The 19,449-nt window shown below is 50.4% G+C and overlaps 6 protein-coding genes across 6 annotated transcripts; all 6 read right to left on the bottom strand.

The window, feature by feature from the left end:
* Window positions 1-2,375: 2,375 nt before the first annotated feature.
* Window positions 2,376-3,214, bottom strand: VTN77DRAFT_4585 (uncharacterized protein; the record flags this gene model as incomplete). The annotated part of the gene is made up of 4 exons (XM_069420660.1): window positions 2,376-2,444; window positions 2,508-2,567; window positions 2,699-2,837; window positions 3,024-3,214. 4 exons carry the CDS (start codon window positions 3,212-3,214, stop codon window positions 2,376-2,378), a joined length of 459 nt encoding a protein of 152 aa, XP_069277758.1.
* Window positions 3,215-4,601: 1,387 nt separating this feature from the next.
* VTN77DRAFT_4584 (uncharacterized protein) lies at window positions 4,602-5,732 on the bottom strand (the record flags this gene model as incomplete). The annotated part of the gene is made up of 4 exons (XM_069420659.1): window positions 4,602-5,190; window positions 5,241-5,387; window positions 5,471-5,631; window positions 5,700-5,732. The coding sequence occupies 4 exons, from the start codon at window positions 5,730-5,732 to the stop codon at window positions 4,602-4,604; spliced, it is 930 nt and encodes a 309-aa protein (XP_069277757.1).
* A 4,547-nt stretch (window positions 5,733-10,279) lies between these two features.
* VTN77DRAFT_4583 (uncharacterized protein) lies at window positions 10,280-12,817 on the bottom strand (the record flags this gene model as incomplete). The annotated part of the gene is made up of 1 exon (XM_069420658.1): window positions 10,280-12,817. One exon carries the CDS (start codon window positions 12,815-12,817, stop codon window positions 10,280-10,282), a length of 2,538 nt encoding a protein of 845 aa, XP_069277756.1.
* Window positions 12,818-12,956: 139 nt separating this feature from the next.
* Window positions 12,957-13,293, bottom strand: VTN77DRAFT_4582 (uncharacterized protein; the record flags this gene model as incomplete). The annotated part of the gene is made up of 2 exons (XM_069420657.1): window positions 12,957-13,180; window positions 13,263-13,293. 2 exons carry the CDS (start codon window positions 13,291-13,293, stop codon window positions 12,957-12,959), a joined length of 255 nt encoding a protein of 84 aa, XP_069277755.1.
* Window positions 13,294-14,469: 1,176 nt separating this feature from the next.
* Window positions 14,470-15,521, bottom strand: VTN77DRAFT_4581 (uncharacterized protein; the record flags this gene model as incomplete). The annotated part of the gene is made up of 6 exons (XM_069420656.1): window positions 14,470-14,503; window positions 14,569-14,821; window positions 14,886-15,045; window positions 15,110-15,202; window positions 15,311-15,419; window positions 15,499-15,521. The coding sequence occupies 6 exons, from the start codon at window positions 15,519-15,521 to the stop codon at window positions 14,470-14,472; spliced, it is 672 nt and encodes a 223-aa protein (XP_069277754.1).
* A 1,505-nt stretch (window positions 15,522-17,026) lies between these two features.
* On the bottom strand, window positions 17,027-19,143 carry VTN77DRAFT_4580 (uncharacterized protein; the record flags this gene model as incomplete). Its single annotated transcript, XM_069420655.1, has 8 exons — window positions 17,027-17,047; window positions 17,098-17,175; window positions 17,231-17,325; window positions 17,384-17,692; window positions 17,762-17,911; window positions 17,968-18,402; window positions 18,479-18,556; window positions 18,627-19,143. The coding sequence occupies 8 exons, from the start codon at window positions 19,141-19,143 to the stop codon at window positions 17,027-17,029; spliced, it is 1,683 nt and encodes a 560-aa protein (XP_069277753.1).
* Window positions 19,144-19,449: the final 306 nt, after the last annotated feature.

Here is a 19,449-nt window from a genome sequence, read left to right as displayed (position 1 = left end):
TGGGCTGGATACATTAAGATCAACTCTCGCGGTGACAGCAAGTATTAACTAGAAGCTAGCCTTGCTGTCCAGCGGCCGGCGACACTGTGATGGGGCCCGGGGCACCCGGAAGACGAGTTGGCTTGGGCCCATAATGGGGCCTAGGGCCCGCCGACAACCAAGCAGGTCTAGGCAGTTAGCGGCCGCGGTGGCTAGCGGCTTAGCTGGATGACCGACCGCCGCTTGACGCATGTGCGATTGCGCCGTCTCCATGGTAAGGGACAGAAGCCGGTGCGGCCCCGTTGTTGCGCTAAGCAGGTAAGCCCGCTGGCTGGCCCCTAAAGACCGCCCATTCTTTGCTTTTTCTTTCCTTTTGGAGGCGGACGCCTGCTTAGCTGAAAAATAAATCAATCCTGAGAATTAATTCTCGACCGCGTGATTTTTTTTGCGGTCTTTAGATCGCAGGCTAAGGAAACCCAGGACGACTTACCGTCAACGTTGAGCCTTTGACGGGAGAGGAGACAAGACCGACAAGACCGACAAGACCTTTGGGAGCTCCCCTAGCTACTCCGTACTCCGTACTCTGTCCCTACCGCCTACCGCCTCAAGTGAGGCACCCCTGCTGCTGGTAGTAGTAGTGTCCAGAGTGGGAGCTCCTCACACGGTCCGGCAAGCGCTCCGTTCTCGCTGGCATCGCGCCGGCCACAGAACCTTCCTCCCTTCTGGAACTATCTAGGAGCCGGATCGAATTGGGTGCCGTTCTTGAAGAGCGGATCAGCAGATGACGATCCAGAAAGAGTAAAAAGCTGATCAGAACAAGCCACGTCCCTGCCAGAGCTGGAACGTGCCTCTGCCATTTGGAGGACGAGAACGGGCAAAGCTTGGAGACTTACCTGCATGGGTAACTGCTGGCGCAGCCGAGTTTACCAGTCCCTCTTTCTAGTCTTGTATGAGACGTGCCATACAGGGCCTTGGAGTGGCACGCTTGAGTCGTGCCATGACAAAGAAGCGCATCTCAACACTGCCCCTGTGCAGTTCTTTCGTCGGAAATAGCCGCCAATAACAGCAGTGGCTATGCACGTAGTACACATCATTGCCAAGGGAACGTCTTCCAGTTTGCCAGACGTCATTATTCCAGCGAATACGGTCGAAGGGAGCTCTGCTGCCACCGTGCGTTGGATGGCTCTCTGCAGACCCCACGCGCCAATTCCGTGGGAACATCGCTAACTCTAAATGGAGGAAGAAGATTTGGGAAGTTCAGAGATCAGCTGCGTTGGTTGGGCAGCAACACTTGAAGGCGATAGAGCAAAATGCACGGGTCCTCTCGACCCGGCTGACCGTCCGAGACGTTCGATCTGACCATTCCTTCGCGAACAATTTGGTGCCAGTCACTTATTTTATTTTTATTTTTATTTTTATTTTTCGATCCATTCCACGAACTAAGCACGAAATTGTTGGTTCAGAATTCTGGAGTCACCCAGTCTGACTACTCTGTACTCCGTACTGCGTTTTCCCACAGTGCTGAGGGTGTGTTGGTAACTGGATGAATGGCACCATGCTCAGGGTGGAGCCAGTGTTCAGTAGGAAGCTTTTGCATGCTGCTCAGTTTGTCGACACGGTGGACAGTCATAAGATGTGTACGGAGTACAATACTCCCATAGTCCATACATCAGTGATTCCAGCTCCATTTTTGGCCCACCCATCGTGAACAACAGCGCACTGCACTGAACAGTCAGCTGCCTTGTATGGAGTTATGTTCGTGTCGAAAGGATTGAGGGGGGGGGGGACCATAATACACGCTCCATCACACCGATTATTGAGTCAGGTGGTCCCCGCAAACGATAAACCCAAGTTGGTTAAACAGACCAGCTCAACATTGAATCCACTCGTCCGCACTAATGGGAAAAAGAATGCCAGTCTGACACAGCTGAAAATCCTCCGTCCTGGACCATTGTGATTGAAAACACCGAGGTCCGGATAATTGGCCCCGTCTTGGTGTCATGACCCAGAGCTCTGGGAAGGATTCTGGCGAAGATGCTCATCATTGCTTCTTCTGTTGTTCACCGTAGAGTATGGAGTACCACGAGACAAGGGTCAAGAGACGAGAAAGCGTTGATACGCTCGCCGACAACACAACCGCCGGGTTAATATTAGCTTTAGCATATTCCTCGCAGATAATGTCGGGTAATGCAGCAGTGGTTGTTCTTGTGACGAAGCTTTCCAGAAAACTAACAGGTTGCAGAGGCTGCAACTGGGGACACCCCGGCTGTGCATTCCATAACCCTACCTACCAGCGTGTAAAGAGCTTTCCCCCAGCTGCTTGTCATTGACCAAAAACGTTATTGGGTTTCAGCGAATGCCAGATTATGGGAATGGATCGATACGGTTGTCCAATGCTAGTGCATAGTCGTACTCCGCATGCGATCGCGCGACACCAGGAAGCCTTCTTTGATTTCATGCCGCCACTAACGGATCGCAATGATCCGTACGTAGATCTTGTGGGCCTTCTAGTTAGACGTTGGGCTCACCTCGTTCTGGAAGCTCTGCCTCAGCGCCTCGAGTGTGTCTCTGCCTGCCCACAGGTACTCCTGTAAGCGGTGGAGAATTGCTAAAATTACGGGTGTATGCATTCGTCAACAATGGTCTCAGGGAGGTCTTGGAACTTGGATTGTCGGACTTGGCAAGCTGGAGCTTTGGACAGGTCGTAAACTCGTCGTACAGTTACTCCGTCGACTATCGCGTGGGAGGTGGAGCAATCACGAGCAATGGGCAAGGCCCCAAAAAGTTTCTCGGGCCGTGGGACCTCAGGGCAGCAGCTCCCTATGAGAACCGCCCACGAGTCACCGTACTCCGTATTCCTTATTCAGCAAGCTAGAGTCTGAACTATGGTGAAGATCGCCTGGTAGGCGTCTGTAGGAGGATAGGTCGTGGTTGATCACCGGTGACAGATTGATTGATAAGTTTCGAATTGCACGTTCAAGAACCAGGGAAGACATCGAGCAGATTGGAGCTCGTCTCGAGTTGAGGCTTGATGGACCCAGCACCTGAACCCTGGTAAACTTTGAAGCTGGGAGACTCGTGACTCGTGGGCCGCGCGGACGGCGGCGTCTAGCTTGTCGTTAGAGCCTCCCAAGGAGCCGGTACTTGGCCTCCGCCGTTCCTGCCGTTGCCTGCGCCGTCCGCTGGCCGTCCGCGGTAGTCGGGAGGCTTCCACGGTTCCACAAGTTGCCAACATTGGTCTCCCTCTCTGGCTAAAGATCCCGGGGGATTGACGATCACGAGCAGTCAGATGATGGATTGCCTTCATTAACTTCACCGTTCACTGACTCATGCTGAGTTCCTTTCAGAGCCAGACTTTGAGAGAAGAAGATCAAGGCAGGACTCACAGGAGGTTCGTGATCGATGATTCCGTCTGTGGCAGTGAGAAACTAACTGCCTACCATGGGATTCCGAGACAATGGTGTCTGCACACGGATCACGATGTGGCTGAACGGAGTACAGAGGATGGAGTACAACAAACGGAATGAAACATCGAAGTACTGTTTTCTGGGCAAAGATTGACAGATGAATAGGGAGTACGGAGTAGAAGAGCTGCTCTCCTGTTTGACGACCTTGATGTGCAGGATCTTGTCGCGCTGCCGTTGTCGTACCCTGCAGTACAGAGTATTCCGTACGCCAAGACGACATTGGCATTTGCTGGGCTGACAGCCAAGCATATGATCTGGAACACCAGTGAGGGGCAGCCTGGCAGCCAGCATGTAGCCATACAGTACTCCGTACAGAGTACTCCGTATTCTTCGAATCGAGTCTGGAGTGGCTTCAAACAAGGTTAGTGCCGCCGTGTCTCAGGACTGACCGATGTCACAGGTGACAGAATCTGGAGACCTGCAGCTTACAGGGCTTAGTCATACTGATCCTGCAGATCTTTTTTCTTGACTGCGCGGCAGTCTGCAGCCTGCCGCGGGTTGCATCAGCTGCAGAAAGGAGATTTCTGTGCAGATTATCTCATCTCAGGTCCAAATGGCAGAAGCTGTGAGGCTGCCGGATTTGAAGATGACTTGCCATCTCTCTGTACCCTGTATACGGAGTACTGTGCACATCAGAAAGAGGTAACAACTTGAGTTCCAACGTTCTTACCTCCCTCGTACTCCGAACTCCTCCTCACTCCTGACCAAATCTGGTTAATTGGGCATCTACTCCGTACGGCAGGAGCAACCGGCCCCTCCCTCCGATTCCGATCCAGCCCAACCACACTGCAGCCTGCCTGCCAGCCTCAGCTCCAAATCAAATCCAGGATCCCCCTGTTAGTGGTCACTGTACGCCATTATTAAGGTTTGTCTTTTGTCGTGCTTTCCGAGGCGGAGAGAAAAGTCTGCCTTGCATTGCATTGCATTGGCATTTGGCCCAGCTAATTAAGCTGCTGCAGTGGTAATCAGTTAGCTACCTAAAATCTGGGGTTCTCTTATTATTCCTACGGTTGTAACCACCTAGGTGCAGAATACTCCGTACGGAGTAGCTAACTGTCGTTACTGTATGTACAGTCTGTACTACTGTTCCTTTTACGATACTTTCCAACGTATTATTCCTTCAAGCTGCTCACCTACGGAGTACTTATCTTTTCATTATTTCTTGAAGTGAAATTTGTTCCTCGGCCTCCCCCTGATTCCCACGTCCACTTTGTAGACTTTGCCACCATATCGCGCCGACTCGGGGTATTTCTCGGGCTCTCTCTCAGCAGCCGTCGTGATGTAGAGCACCGTGCCCACGAACTCCGGGCAGGTGACAAGGCGCGTCGGGAGCGAGATCTCGCCAATGATCTTCCCCTGCGGATCGATGCGGATGACCCTGCTGCCGCCCCAGACGGCGATCCAGATGCAGTCGTCCTCGTCCATGGCGAAGCCGTCGGGTTCGCCGATGCTGCTGTCCAGGTGGAAGTGCACCCGGCGGTTGGAGATGGCTCCCGTCTCGGCGTCGAAGTCGTACGCGTAGATGTCGCCCCGGGGAGAGTCGGTCAGGTACATGGTATCGTCCTTGGCGTTCCAGCCCGTCCCGTTCGGGATCATCATCTGCTCGACCATGCGGTGCAGCGTGCCGTCGGGGTCTAACCGGAACATGGTGCCTTGGTCTTTGACTTCGACGACTTTGTCGTCGTTGCACGATCCGGCCCAGAAACGGCCGTGACTGTCGACGGCTCCGTCGTTGAAGCGCATCCTGAGATGTCAGCAGGAAGCAACACAGAATTTGAACTGCTTGGATCATACCTATGCTCATCTTCCGGACTCCCCTCCCATACCCTATGAATATAAGACAACTCTCCAGTCTGCGTGTCAATGGTTGCAAAGCCATGCTTGGCAGCAACAACGACTTGGGCCTTCGCATCGTCAGCGTTGGCGATATCGGCTGTCACTCTGTTCAGCACTTAGCATTGATTCCATAATCACCGAATTCTTCTTCCATTCTCAATAATCAATAATGATGGCAGCACACCTACCCGATAGCAACACCACTAGAGACAACACGCAGCGAGCTGGGCCCCTTGGCCAGGTCGACGAAGTAGACCTTCGCATGGTCGATATCCACGAAGCGCAGCTCATTGCGAGCAGCGTTGTAGTACGGTCCTTCCAGGAGACCGCCTTGGATATCGATGTACGGCTACATCGAAATAGAGTTGTCAACAGGGGTCTTCTTTTCCTGGTTTGAGAATTAGGTAGGTACCGTACCTCCGTGACTGTCCATCTCTGGATGTCGGCCATGGTGGCGGCTGAACTTAATTCTGACCAGTCTTGTCGTACGGTACTGTGAATCTCCTCTTTCTCTGAAGTTTGAACCCAGTGCTAGCGATGCGCTAGTGATGACTGACAAGCAGCAATTGAATAATCTCGAAAAGAATGACTCGTAACTCGTTCTCTGAAAAAATTATTGACTGGGGTGACGAGGAGGGGATTCAGGGCGGGGAAGAAAGTGGCTCTCTGGCAGATGGGCCAGCCCACGTGGGGTTCCACCATGCTGGACCACGGTACGGACTCCGTATTGCCCAGATGCCCCTGGAGCTAGCTAGGTAGGGAGCTTTCAACTTTCCACACTGCAGAGAAACCTTTATCCAACTGAGCTCGCAATTACTTTAGATTTCAGAATCAGTAGACCGAATTTCAAAAAAAAAATAGTTATCCATAAGTACTCAATCAGGAATTTGTGTTCAGTTCTATACCAAGTCCCCCCGTCCGAAGTTAGGTACTCCGTATGTACTCGTGACTCGTGACTCGTGACTCGTGACTCGGGAAAACGCCGAGACCAAGGCCGAGGTCCAGTCCGAGTCGGAGCCCATTCCTCACCGAGAGTTCTCCAGCTCGGCGAAGTGTCCGGCTGTCTACTGTACCTACATGCGGCGCAGCAAGTTACCAGGGTAGCTGCAGGTGCCCTGCTACTAGATGAGGGGGAAACAATAACAGTGAAACCGTTGCAGTTGCTGAAACTGAAAATCTGTGCTCTACTACAGTACAAACATCGGCGATACTCCGCGTTCATGGAATTGATGGTTAATACCTAGCTATATCTGTATTTGCTTGACATTATTATTGCATCCGTAGAATCTATTGCAAAATTCATTATTATTAACTACCCAGAGTGTTTTTTCTCTTCCAGTTTTATCTCAATTTCGTGAGGAGGTTCCGTCTGATAATCACATGAGTACAGACTGCATATCCAGCAGTAGCAATTCAAAACAATAGAGATATATAATGTAACTATACAGCGCCATCAATACCTGCAAATGCAAAATTCATATGTAGAGAGCGGAGGGTCGAAATGCGGAGAAAAAGAGTGCTAGCAAGTCTGTATCTATCTACCTTTACTACTTACTGCCATAAACCACATGCAATAAATTGAAAAAAACTTTGGCAGCAAGGTATTATTACCTGATCAACAAGTTTGCTCACTTGCTTGCTTGTGGCTCGGGGACCAATATTGAATGAATGAATGAATGAATGAAGCCCGACTGGAAGTCTCGAATTGCCGGATTGACGTGAGGTTACGTGTGAGGTGACATTGGAAACGCTTAGAAATGGGTAGAAATGTCGGGATGGCGAATTGGTGATCATCATCATCATCATCAGGCTGTAATTAGCTGTTAATGACCTAGTCCTGCGGCACAGCATGATTGATGCATGATCCATGATTTGATCCAGGGGAACTGGGAACCGAGAATTGGCAACGGTAGCTGATATTCATTGAGGTTATATGGACCTATGTATGTACCTGGTAGGTAGGTACTAGGTACTAGGTACAGTACCTAGTCCCTGCTATTGATCAGATGCCTGTCTGCCAGCCCATGCAATGGAACCCATCAACCACGGTTCCGGGAGAATCCAAAAACTCAGTATGCCTGCTAGTTAATTGACGTATCGACGTGACATGATGCTAGGACTAGCGAGTCAGGGACATGAGAAGAAGACAAAAAAGGACGCAGACTACGTACAGAGTACAGGGCATCGGCGATTATTGAGCAGGGGTAGCTACCTAAGTCATACTTACCTAGGTGCTATGTACTCCGTATTCTATAAACAAATACAAACAAACAAGCCTGCATAAGGGACAAAGCCACAGGGAAACACGGAGAACATGGGACATGACTCGTAAGAGCCTGGACCACCATACCATATGCAGATAATCATCAGAGTGAACCCAAAGAAAAAAAAAAGGTCGTAAAAAAAGAGAAGAATATCATTCATTAAATTGGGAACCAATTCGTTCGAGGAGACTAAGCTAAGGCGAACCCAAATCCATGGTTTAAAAGCAGAAACGGTACTGAACATCTGTAGTAGTATTGCATACCTAAAACTTAGGATTTTTCTTAGCTTTAATACTTAATAAAAGCTTGGAATAATTAGGATTAGGTCTGTGCCACCTGTCAACGGCCAACTTGACCAGGCTCCAGGGTCAACGGTCGAGGGTCCAAGAGTTCAACCAGGGTTCAGCCAAGGGTTAGTCTAGGTACAGAACCTAGTTACCTAGTCCAGGTACGCACCAGGTACTCCGTACTCCGTACCTTAGGTAGGTAGGGACTGCTAAGTAGGTACCTAAGAGTGCAGGTAGAAAGCTGTACCTGCTGCGCCGCAGCGGAGTAGGTAGGTAGGTAACCTTAGTGATGTACGGAGTATGCACCTCGCTCTGCTAGCTTTGCTTTGCTCTGCTCTGCTTTGCTTTGTTTACGTTTATGTTTATGTTTACTTCGAGGTATTCGTCATTTGTCAATATTTGTAAGCAGGAAAAAGGTCAACCCCCCCCCCCCCCCCCCCCCAAAAGGGGGAAAAAAATTTTTGTTGGGGGGGTACTAAGGTTCAGATTCATTCCCCAAGAAGTTCCAGGTGTCATGGCCCCCCTTCTGTTTTTTTTTTTTGGCCGAATCTGGAAAAAATAATACCGAGGAATAATAGTTGGGAAATAGGTTACTAACACCCATTCGTGAATGGATGAAGAAGTTGAAATGGATTTGATAGACAGAAAAAAAAAAAGAGAGAGAGAGAGAAAGTAAATTCGGAGTTGAAATGTGACTTGTCGAGTTGTCACCTGTCGAAATAAAAATAATAATAATATACTGACTGTACTGAAGAAGGCATCGGTGAGACTCCCTCTCTACGAGTCTACGAGTCTACGACTGACTGATGAGTGTCACGCCGAGAATAGATAGATAGATTATGTACTCGGTATGTGGGTAGATAGATATATGTTGTGCTGTTAATAATAATAGTATTATTAATATTATCATTATTATAATGATAATTACAATTAAACTAAAATATATACACATATATGCATGTATGCTTATATATATGTAATTGCATGTGATCTATTAAATCATAAATCTCCATTGATCAAACATATATACTCTGTCCTGTACATACATTATACATGTGCAGTGTATGCGTGGCAGTCTGAAGATGCACTGCACTGTACATACATCATGAGATATATGGAATCAATGTGATCTGTGTTCTATCAAGTCTGGACAGTGATCGAACAATAATATATTATGATATAATATTGCAGTAGGCGAACTCACTAATGATATTCTGTACAACAATAAAAAAAATAAAATAACAATAAAACCCCTTTATTATTTATTATTTTTCCCCTGTGTTGTCTTGGCTTCACTATCGCTGGTAACTAAAAGAAACTGTCAAATGTGATGTGTAAAGGGCTGATTGGTCTGAAACAGTAGTCATATGAACATACCTAATGAACCACAGTACTAGTACTCTACGTGCTTACCTATTTATTACCTATCGACAGACAGACAGACAGACAGACAGACATTGTTATACATGTGCAGTAGTCCTGCAGTGCAATGTGTGATACGCATGATGCAATGACAAGTGATATACATATATGCCACCTCACCTCACCTCACCTACCGAGGTAGGGGGTTAGGTAGGTGGTAGATGGTAGATGTCTCTTACTGAGTGGTGGCATGTGTCTGTCCAATTATGCAGCAGACAGAATCTACTCATGTCGGTAAATTAAGCCATAATAATATGCAGCCTGCAGTATTAAATCAAATCAAATCAAATCAAGTTTTCAACACAACGACAGTTTTTTTTTTTTCACGCATGGACATGGATGCAAGGATGATGCATTTGCATTGCATTGCATTAACTGCATCCACCTCACTCGCATGCATGATGGATTGGTCATGTGATGACATGATATGATATATGACAAGGTTTGCCGCATTGGGACAACTGGCTAGAATAGAATGCCAGGGCATGCGATTTATAATCGTGGAGGGATGGAGGAAAAGACCAAGTACCACTAGTGCATTTGACTTGCCAATGTGTGGGATTCCCGTGTTTCTGTGATATCATGTTCATCCAGACCAGAAAGACCAGGGAGGGAGGGGAGGTTAAACCAGAAAAGAGGAGGAGTCAATGAAGAGTCAAGAAACGAGATGAAGGCACAAGAAAGTGACACCATTACTTTCCATGAGGAACAATCCACAAAGTTAGGAGTCTTTCTACCTGAAGCGCAAGCACGGATCAATTAGACAGGTTGATATCAGCATATACATTGATGTATTGACATTGAAACGGGTTGATAAAATATTTTCCCAGCTCCCAATATTGATCGTATCATATCGCTATCGCTATCGAATAGACGAAATAAACGAAAATAAAAAGGCTATATATGAGAACGAGAAATAGCTACCCTCAAGGTATCACGAGTCCCGCAAGATAGAAAGAAATTGAGAATAAAACGGAGAAAGCCAGTATTTTAAACAGTCAGCCCGACTGCAACTGCAACCAACTCAACTCGTGTGAACCTCGCCAACTCCTACACTGACGTTTGTCCCCGCGCTCGGAGGTTTCCCGCTCCGCTCCCGCAGTCTTCGGCCCTCCATCAGACCCCGGAGTCCTCGCTTCTGCAGGCCAATTACGCTGCTCACGTCTCCGGTCCAGATCTGTCTATCCGCGTCCGTTCCGCGCTGTGGCCGTCCTCGGCGAGGGCCGTCGTCCAGTGCTTCGGAATCGGTCTGGCTGAAACTCGTATTGGTCGACGCGGACGTCGCAGTGCTGGCGTTGCTGACCGAATCGTCATGATCACCATTCCGCTGTCTGTGACCCGAAACGTTGGTGTTGATGCGCAGCGGCATCGAGTCGAACCTCGTTTTCAGTCCCGCCGTGCCCGGTTCCGTATCGGAAGAATCCGATGCAAGCGTACTCTGCTGAGCACTGGAAGCGCTGGCAGCCGACTCACTGGCCGCCTGTGCACCATTCAACACTTCGAGAGTTCCACCGGGTCCGCTGATAAAGCCGGTTCCCCGGCCACCACCGGCTGCCATGGCCGCTGCATTGAAAACGGCAGCAGCATTCCGTCCGTCCAGGACCTGATGGAGCCGTTCAACGGTGGCCTCAAGAAGGCCATCCACTTGATACGGCCGCGCGAGCTGAAGAATAGAACACAAAGTCTGTGGCGTGCACAGTGGAGAGGAAATCGGAGGCAGCGAAGACGTGTATAGGTAGTAGACCAAAAGTCGAATGGTCTGGTAGGTGTGGGGAAGGTAGAGCACGCGAGGCCGCGATGTAGGCGCGATTGAATGCGCAGAGGGAATCTCCAGATTCGCTAGTAATCTCGATGAAGGCTGTTGCGTGTAATTACCCGCCGAAGCTGTAATGGTGATGCTTGAGTTGCGATTGGCCGTCGGAGCGCGAAGCGTCGCAGAATCCGATACTCCAGTGTCAGAAGACTCTCGCAGGAGTTGGATGAAGTAAGGACCCCATCTGCGAGACAGGATCCGAGAGTTAACGGGGATGCGCTCCCCACCCAGGGCCTGAATTTCCATGTCCGCCATTTCGGCCACCGAGAATGCCACTTTACCCAGTTCATCCGACGCAGACGAGAAGGGCCGCCCTCCGGACGTCAGCTGGGCGAGCTTCGGCTGAAGCGAGGCTGGAACAGACGGCGAGCTCATCGAGACGTATCCTGAGGTCGGTGCGGTCCGACAAGGATTGTTGTACAGTCCGAACGCCTCCAGCTCGACCATGCAAATGTGGGAGAAATTGATCCGGCGGTGATTGTAGTCTTCCACCAGGCTGCGTTTGCGATGGCCGAGAATCACAAACGTGTTTCTCCGATCCCATAGTACGCCGCGGTTCCAGCTGCCATTCCCAAAAATGGAACCGCCGGCGTCGATACGGCCCCAAGTGAGCGTCTTCAGATCAAGAGCCCACAAGGAATACTCCTGCTTCGAGGAGGTGAGGTACGTGCCGCTAACAACAAAGTGTCCATTGATGACGCCGCCGTTGGGAAATCTCAACCCCGGCGGAGAGGCCTCTCCATGCATTTGCTTCTCAATCAAACGCCCATCTGGCAACCGCACCTGTAGTTCTAACTTCACGTCCAGGAAGTTGTAATTAGAATAAATAAGCATAGCCGAGCCCTTGTTTTTCGATTCGGCGTTGGTTTGATCAGCTTCCCCGTCTCCCGCAGCAGATCCAATCTCGGAAACGTCCATACCGATCAACGGTGCGACAACACTTCGATAAGCACCGCAACTCTTTCCGAGAGGGCTCGTGGAGGTCCACTTCAGACTTCGCAGGTTGAAGACACTGATCTGCTCAATGTAGTGGTTGGAGCTGTCCTGCCCTCCGACCACGACCATTTCGGCCCCGCCGAATCCGTCAATATCCACCCCAATTGTACCCTGGTGCGGATTCGAGGATGAGGGATTATGATGGATTGCAGATAAAGGAGCATTGGCGGACGTGAAATACGCGCTTGAAGGCAAAATCGTGGCGCAGTGAGCATATCGACCTTGGGGAGAATCCTTTGTTGGAACCCGTGTCCACGTCCTAGAGGGCACATCATAGATGTGAATATCAGACATAACCACGACTTCAGGCTGTGCATCCTGCCCGTTTTGGTTGCTCGCATTCATCGACGGGTCTTGGGGGTTCGCTGGAGACATGCCCCCATAACACACCAACTTCGTATCTCCAAGCGCGCAGACACTGTGGAAATAGCGTGGCGGTGGTATATCGCCCGTCGCTTCGATCTTTGTCCAATGTCGTCGTATCAAATCCAATTCGTACAGGTCGGAAGTCAACTGCGGATGGGACCGCGATAGCACCCGGCCACCGAAGACATACAACTTGTCACCCAGGATCGTCGTTGTGGCTCCCACCAGGGCACGGGGTTCTCTGCCTGTTGTCCTGCGTACGTTGCAAACTAGTCCCGACAAGTTAATGGGCCCTGTCGAGGGCTGCTGGTGAGGGGTAGGAGAAGCTCCAGATGGTTCCTCTCTGCCACCATCGACATGACTCAAGCTTGATTGACTCCGTGACATCTTCCCGTCGCAAGTATTAAAGCGAATTCAACGAATCAACCGATTTCGAGATGTAGTGTGTCTAATTGGTTCTCTTGTGATATTTCTGTGGGTAGACGATGTTTCGATTGAGCATGAGTATGTGCCTTTCCCTGACTGCTCAATGATTATTATACGTAGCCGACGAGGGACGTCGTGAATCACCCGCCGTCGTACCCGGAAATAAGGTCAATCTCGCATTAATAGAAACTCTCTCGTCACAGCGAAAAAGGGGCCACGTCTTCGGGAGGAAATCGAATGGACATCGAACGACAGGTAGCGTTATCGGTAGAGCAAAAAGCGGTGTCGGGCGTTGTCCAAGTCTCCTGGCGTTGTTTTCGCAACCTAACATCCATCCATCATCAGCAATCAACTGCTTGAACAATCATTGTTCCGATATGGCGAAGAATATATGTACTGTACACACCTTCAGAACCAGCTCCCAGGCTGCAGAGCATCAACCTAGCTGACTGTTCAGCACATACTCGGGCTTCTCAACCCGAGCGGGGTTCGAGTTCCGAGGCTGGAATGCGCTGTACGCCACTACGGATGCGATACGCTGGCTCCGGGGGCGGGAAACCGCATCCACGATGGCCGCAGCCGTGGTAGAGAGAACTCTATAAACCGGTTTGGTTCCAGCAACCGACACAGCACTCGTGGCAAACTCGTAGGAGACTCCCTGGAATTGACACCTGCGATAAGGATGAGGAGATTGGATGAGACAGTCGGCGTCCAGGATATGGATAGAAATTCAAGTGCGATTGACAGGATCGAGGATAACGACAAGGGCTGACTGCACGCACACACGGGAGAGGACAGGACTGCTCAGACTCGGACCAGTTCAGGCCCACGAGCCATCCGCCTATCGGCTTGGGGCGATGGAAGCTGAAGAGAGGATGGCGGTCGCAACACGTGACGGTCTCGCTGGCAACTGTGGATCCTGATGGAAGGTTCCGAACGTGATGGTTGGGGGGTGTGGCACGGTGCACCAGACCAGACTCCAGCAAGTTGTGGAGGGCCAAGGAACAGGGAACGATGCAAGGCGGTTGGGTTCCTTTTCCCTGTGCTTCTGGCGGCTGGCCTGAGTGTCAGACTGTCAGCGACTTAGGTAGCTGGCGCCAAGCTAACAAGCGCAGCCGATCCCGACACCGCAGGCTAGGGCCGCGTGGCAGTCGCATGGCAAGACGCTTGGACATACGAAGCATCCTAACGCAATAACTCCAGATTATCGCAGCACTGTTTTCGAAACTCCATGGATTGTTCTAGACCTGCAGATCGAGGAGCAGCTATAGACTTCGGATAGGGACTATCCAAGACCGACGATCGAATTCTTCTGCACATCCCAATGAACCAGACACAATACCAAATTCGACACTACTACCGTTCTAGAATCTCTTACAAATTGAACCTGATGCCAGCTAGCATGACTCGAATCGTACTTAAATTTCGAAATAACATTAGCTGTCAAAGTAAGGAAGCAACGGATAGGTTCGTATCAATGATTTCTCATTTCAAGCTGAGGCAACTATCGATATCATTTCATTAGAACTGCATCATTGGTATCAAAAATGGCCAGCTGATTCTATCCGGTTCAATAAACCTCCTCCGTCCTTGGTTTTAATCCCCGTATGAATTTAGTCCTTCTTGAGGGAAGTGTAGCGCAGGTAACTAGAAAGAAAAACAAAGTTAGTCAGGTTTCTCAAGATACTCACTTGTGAAGAGTAGTAACTTACGGCTTGACCTCGCGGATATCGCCAAACTTCTTCTTGGCATCCTCGGTGGAGACGACAGGAGGAATGACGACGTCGTCACCGGGCAGCCAGTTGATGGGGGTGGTGACACCGTTCTTGTCGGTGGTCTGCAGAGCATCGATGACACGGAGGACCTCAGCGGTGTTGCGGCCAGTAGAAGCAGGGTAGGAGAAGATGAGACGGATCTTCTTGTTGGGGTCAATGATGAAGACGGAACGGATGGTCAGGGCCATTCCTGCGAGCAAATTAGCATCCCGAAATGTCCGTTAGGAAGATATGACTATGTCAACAAGACGCACCCTTCTGGTCAACGTTGGTGGTGTCATCGTAGTCAATCATGTCGTAGAGGTAGGCGACCTTGCGCTCAGGGTCGGCAATGATGGGGAACTTGAGGTTGGAGCCAGTGACCTCGTCAATGTCCTTGACCCACTCCTTGTGGGAGTCAAGGCTGTTGGCGCTCTGCGAAATTCCGTTAGCATGGTTGCAATTCTCACTTGGATCTTCTTTTTTCTCGATTACTCACCAGACCAATCAGCTTGACGCCACGAGCAGCGAACTCCGGCTCGAGCTTGGCGAAAGCACCGAGCTCAGTGGTGCAAATGGGAGTGAAGTCATCCTGTAGAAATCTCGAAGTCAGTGTACTGCTACTCAAAGAATGTATCCCCAACTGCCAGGCTGCTCTTTGCTTGTCCCTCTACGGCGAGGTGTGACGGGTGTAACGTACAGGGTGAGAGAACAGGACAACCCAGTTGTTGCCAATGAACTCGTGGAAGTTGATGGGACCGTTGGTGGTCTCAGCATCGAAGTTGGGGGCAATGGAGCCCAGACGAATGCTATAGAGGAGGCCAGTCAGTTTCCCATCTATAAAAAAAAAAGGCTCTATCAATGTCCAGCATGAGATGGTCTACTTACGGGACGCGCGGTTCCTGAGCCATTGTGAGAAGTTGGAGGGGTATCGAGACTTGTGAGAAGGACTTTGGTGGTCAAGGACGAAAGTGAGGACGGCAGTGATATGAAGAAGACAAATTGATTTCAGACAAGAAAAAAGGACGCGCCCCTGAAAATATAAAAGAAGCTCTCGAAGACCTGTTACCCCTCTACAGAACCCCTCCTCCCCTCTCTCCACCAGTTCCCAACTTTCGCTGCAGCCCACCTGGGCAACGAATGACGAGGTCGCAGACGATGGTTCGGCATCCCCGGCGATCACGCAATCGCTGACCGCCCTGGGGAGAACGCCTCCCATTGGGCCATGATGACGTCTTCTGTCCTGTCACCCGTGATTCTGTCCACCCGCAGGTGCTGGTGGATGTCCCGCATTTCCTCTTTGGTGTGCACGGCGACCACGGTTCTGGAGCGAAAATATGCAAACAAGCAACGATCTCGGACGAATAGCAGAAATGGCGTCATTCTGAATCCCGGGGGAGAGCTTCGGACTCGGTCGAGTTGTCCAAAATGTGGAGACCAGAGGGTGTCTTCCCCTTGCCTGTTCTGGAGGACGGCAGGACTAAATTCCATGACCATGTGATTTTATTTTATGCGGAATCATCAAAAACTATTAAAAGGTTCGTTCTTATGGATGGTGATTTAACTCGGTTACTTATAACCTCTCTTGATTCCCTCTGTATATATCTTGTGCCTGGTATACCCGTTCTCTTCAACAGCAGAAATGAAGACAAGACCTCAACTTCTCACCCGACAGTATCGGCCGAATAGCATCAAAGAGACGCGGAAGGCGAGGGCTAGGACCATCCACAACCCACCAATCGAGACCTGAAGAGATGGCGCAATCGCGAGTCGTCGATCATAGATCCTCCTCTTCACCAGCGGAGGGGAGAAAATTAATTCATCGTCATGAATACGAAGGGAGTACAGGCCTCCTCGCTAATTTAGCCGAAAAGACCACCAACAACTTGGGAGACAGAACCTCGCTTTAACGAACTACGTACGGAGCATGATTTGTCAGACTGAACAAAAAGAAATGTTGGATCAACAAGGCTAAATGCGACCATTCATCTCTAGCCCTATCATTATTATTAATTTGACTTTTATCATGATGCATTCAAGCGTCTATTCACACATGACCTCATTCCCGTCATCGATCACATCAGCTCCCTGCGTCAGTCAAAAACGGGAGGGTAAATCACGTGGGTATCAGGTGTGTCGGGTGTATGCGTGTATCGCCAGGTTCATTCCTCAACACCAGTATATCACCCATTGTTGGTGGAGTATTGACGTCAGGGCCATGTGCTCTCAGCAGCTCATCATATATAGCCTGAGGCATATGGCTCAACTCGAGGTATAGATCGGGATCCCGGCTTCGGAGCAGAGCTCGTCACGCGTTCCGTCGGGCCGAATTCTCGCTCTGGGGAATTGAAGGCGGCGTTAACCGTGACTCCCCCGCAACCAGAATAGACCACGGCTCTTAAATACTGAATCGGAATCAGTGCTGGTGCACAAGTTCCTACAGACATGTTAGCGGAATGCTTATCGTTGAACGGCTACACCACCTACACTGGCGAATCTGCTCTTGGCCCGAATCTTCGGTCCGTAAAAGACGAGAACCCACGGCACGATGGTTAGAAGAGCACCCTAGCCTCAATTAGTGAAAGGTCATCAAAGAACGCCAATGAGACGGGAGCCCTACAATCCCACCCAGGAGACTGGACGCAGCTGGATATCCCAGGTTGTTGAACAAAGCATTGGTGACCAAGGGGAAAACTCCCCCGAGGAGATTTCGACCTGGAGAAGCGTCAGTTAGAGAGACACATAGGGAACTAGGAATAGGGGGCCATCTCACAGCAAGACTGAGCAGCGAGAGCTGAGCTCGCATATCGATGGTATGTATCGGCCAGGTAATTAAACACGGCCAGATAGATCGAGAAAATGCCCATAGTTGCGCAGCCCACAGCGAGCGTGGGCACAATCCACGGGACAGATGTGAAGGAAGTCCACCCAAACCAAAACAGACCCGCCGGCATCAAGATCGACTCGATGCAAGTAAAGTACAACCGGCCTTCCGGGGTAGTTGACAGCTTACCGAATCGAAGCGCGATTTTTTCCTGATAGATACTCAAGAAAGTTGCTATGATGGCACCAACGGACATCGCTGCACACATGTTATTCTTGGTCTCTTACTCCAGTGCTACGAGGACAGCGTCCTAACGGTCAAGCTTACCTGTAAACACCGCCCCAGCCTGTTCAAGATTAAAGCCATGGTTGGTTTCGAAAACCAATGGGATGGAGCCGAATTGCAGGTAGAGGACAGCCCAGCTGAAAGAAACCCAGAGGGAAAAGAAAAAGACGACTGGCTCGGTGAATAGCATATCTGGCATGGGTGGGTCAATGGCAGATTCCAAATCCATACTCCAAGGCGGGACTTACGGAAAGGCCGGTAGCAGGAGATGCTAATCATCTTGACGAGAGATTCCCGCTCCTCGTCACTTTTGACCTTCCACCGAATGCGACGGACGGACTGTTTCTCTGGAGATCCATCAGAGGGAAACACAACGCCATAATAACCGGCCTCCTCCAGGCGCTCGTAGTATTCGTTGAGGGCTCGGGCCTTCCGGCTCAGGAGAATGCTTCCGCGCGTCTCCTTGAGAAGGATGTACATGATAACAACAAAGGCCCCACTGACAATGGCATGGGAATAGTAGATCCATCGCCATGTCGTGTGGTGGGCGATAATACTAGAGAGCAGAGGACCCAGTCCTGTCCCGAAAAGCGCTGCCCCGGAAAACAGTGCCATGGGAGTGTTGCGGTCCTCCGCATGATAGATGTCGCTAATGACGCCGCCCACCATGGTGGAGTATGTGGCTGGGATCCATAGTTAGCTTCCAGGAACGATATTAATAGCGATAAAAAGAAAAGGTCCACGATTTTGGAGACATACACCCGCCAACACCCTGGAAAAACCGCAGCACAAGCATCCCCGGATACGAATTGATAGCTCCACATCCAATCAGGCAGACTACAATGTAAACAAATGCTCCTGTCAGCGTTTATTCTGGTTCACAGAATCTTTTTTTTTCTTGCCATACCAGTAAAGAGGATCCCACTGCTTATGAAGACTGGCCTTCGCCCATTGATCTCAGAAAACGGAGCCAGAACCATAGGTGCGATCGCAAATCCGGTCGTAAAGGTCGTGACGCCCAGATCAAACACAACAGGGCTGACCTTCCATACTGGAAGCAGCTGCTGTGCGGCTGGCGTGTATTCGCCTGCCGAATAGGCCGCCAGCACCGTCACCCCACAGGCGAGCCAGGTTATCAGCGTCTTGCGGGATTTGGACCACAGGAACGGGGACGTATATTGCTTTAGGTCCGGGCATTCTGGCGGAGGCGGGCTACCGGGTTTCGGGGACGATATTCCAGCGGGAGTCGGGAGGACAGTGTCGAAGGTGAGATAGAGATGCTCGATCTCTTCCGTTCGGCTGGTCTCGAGCTTCCCTTCCGTTGCAGCCTGGTCTTCTCCCTGCGGTGGTCCCACAACGATTTCTTTATTATCTGGCAGAGATGCAGGCGACTGAGAGGTCGCAACGCTCTCTGGAGTGGCCATCCTTCTCGACAAGCTTTGCGTGTGCGAGAGACGTTCCCCGAACGCAGAGAGGAGGAGGACACGGCCCCCAAGGGATGCTACGAACTTTTTCTACCTGCCCTAGGAGCCATGGCAGATAGATACCCCCCAGAAAGGATTCTAAATCTAACAGGCAGCTTAACTAATCTAATGCGCCCAAAAGTGGAGTAAAGATCAAAATGCGAGCCGGTTATCGTGCCGGTTCGCTGCAAAGCCCGAGGATCTACGGTATGTCGGTTAGGTGCCTAGGAAAGTTGAGTGCCGCTACCCGAACCGGCTCGCCGAGAT

Source organism: Rasamsonia byssochlamydoides, assembly GCF_041956645.1.
Source record: "Rasamsonia byssochlamydoides strain NRRL 3658 unplaced genomic scaffold VTN77scaffold_31, whole genome shotgun sequence".
Classification (NCBI taxonomy): domain Eukaryota; kingdom Fungi; phylum Ascomycota; class Eurotiomycetes; order Eurotiales; family Trichocomaceae; genus Rasamsonia; species Rasamsonia byssochlamydoides.
This window is presented reverse-complemented; position numbering and strand designations above follow the sequence as displayed.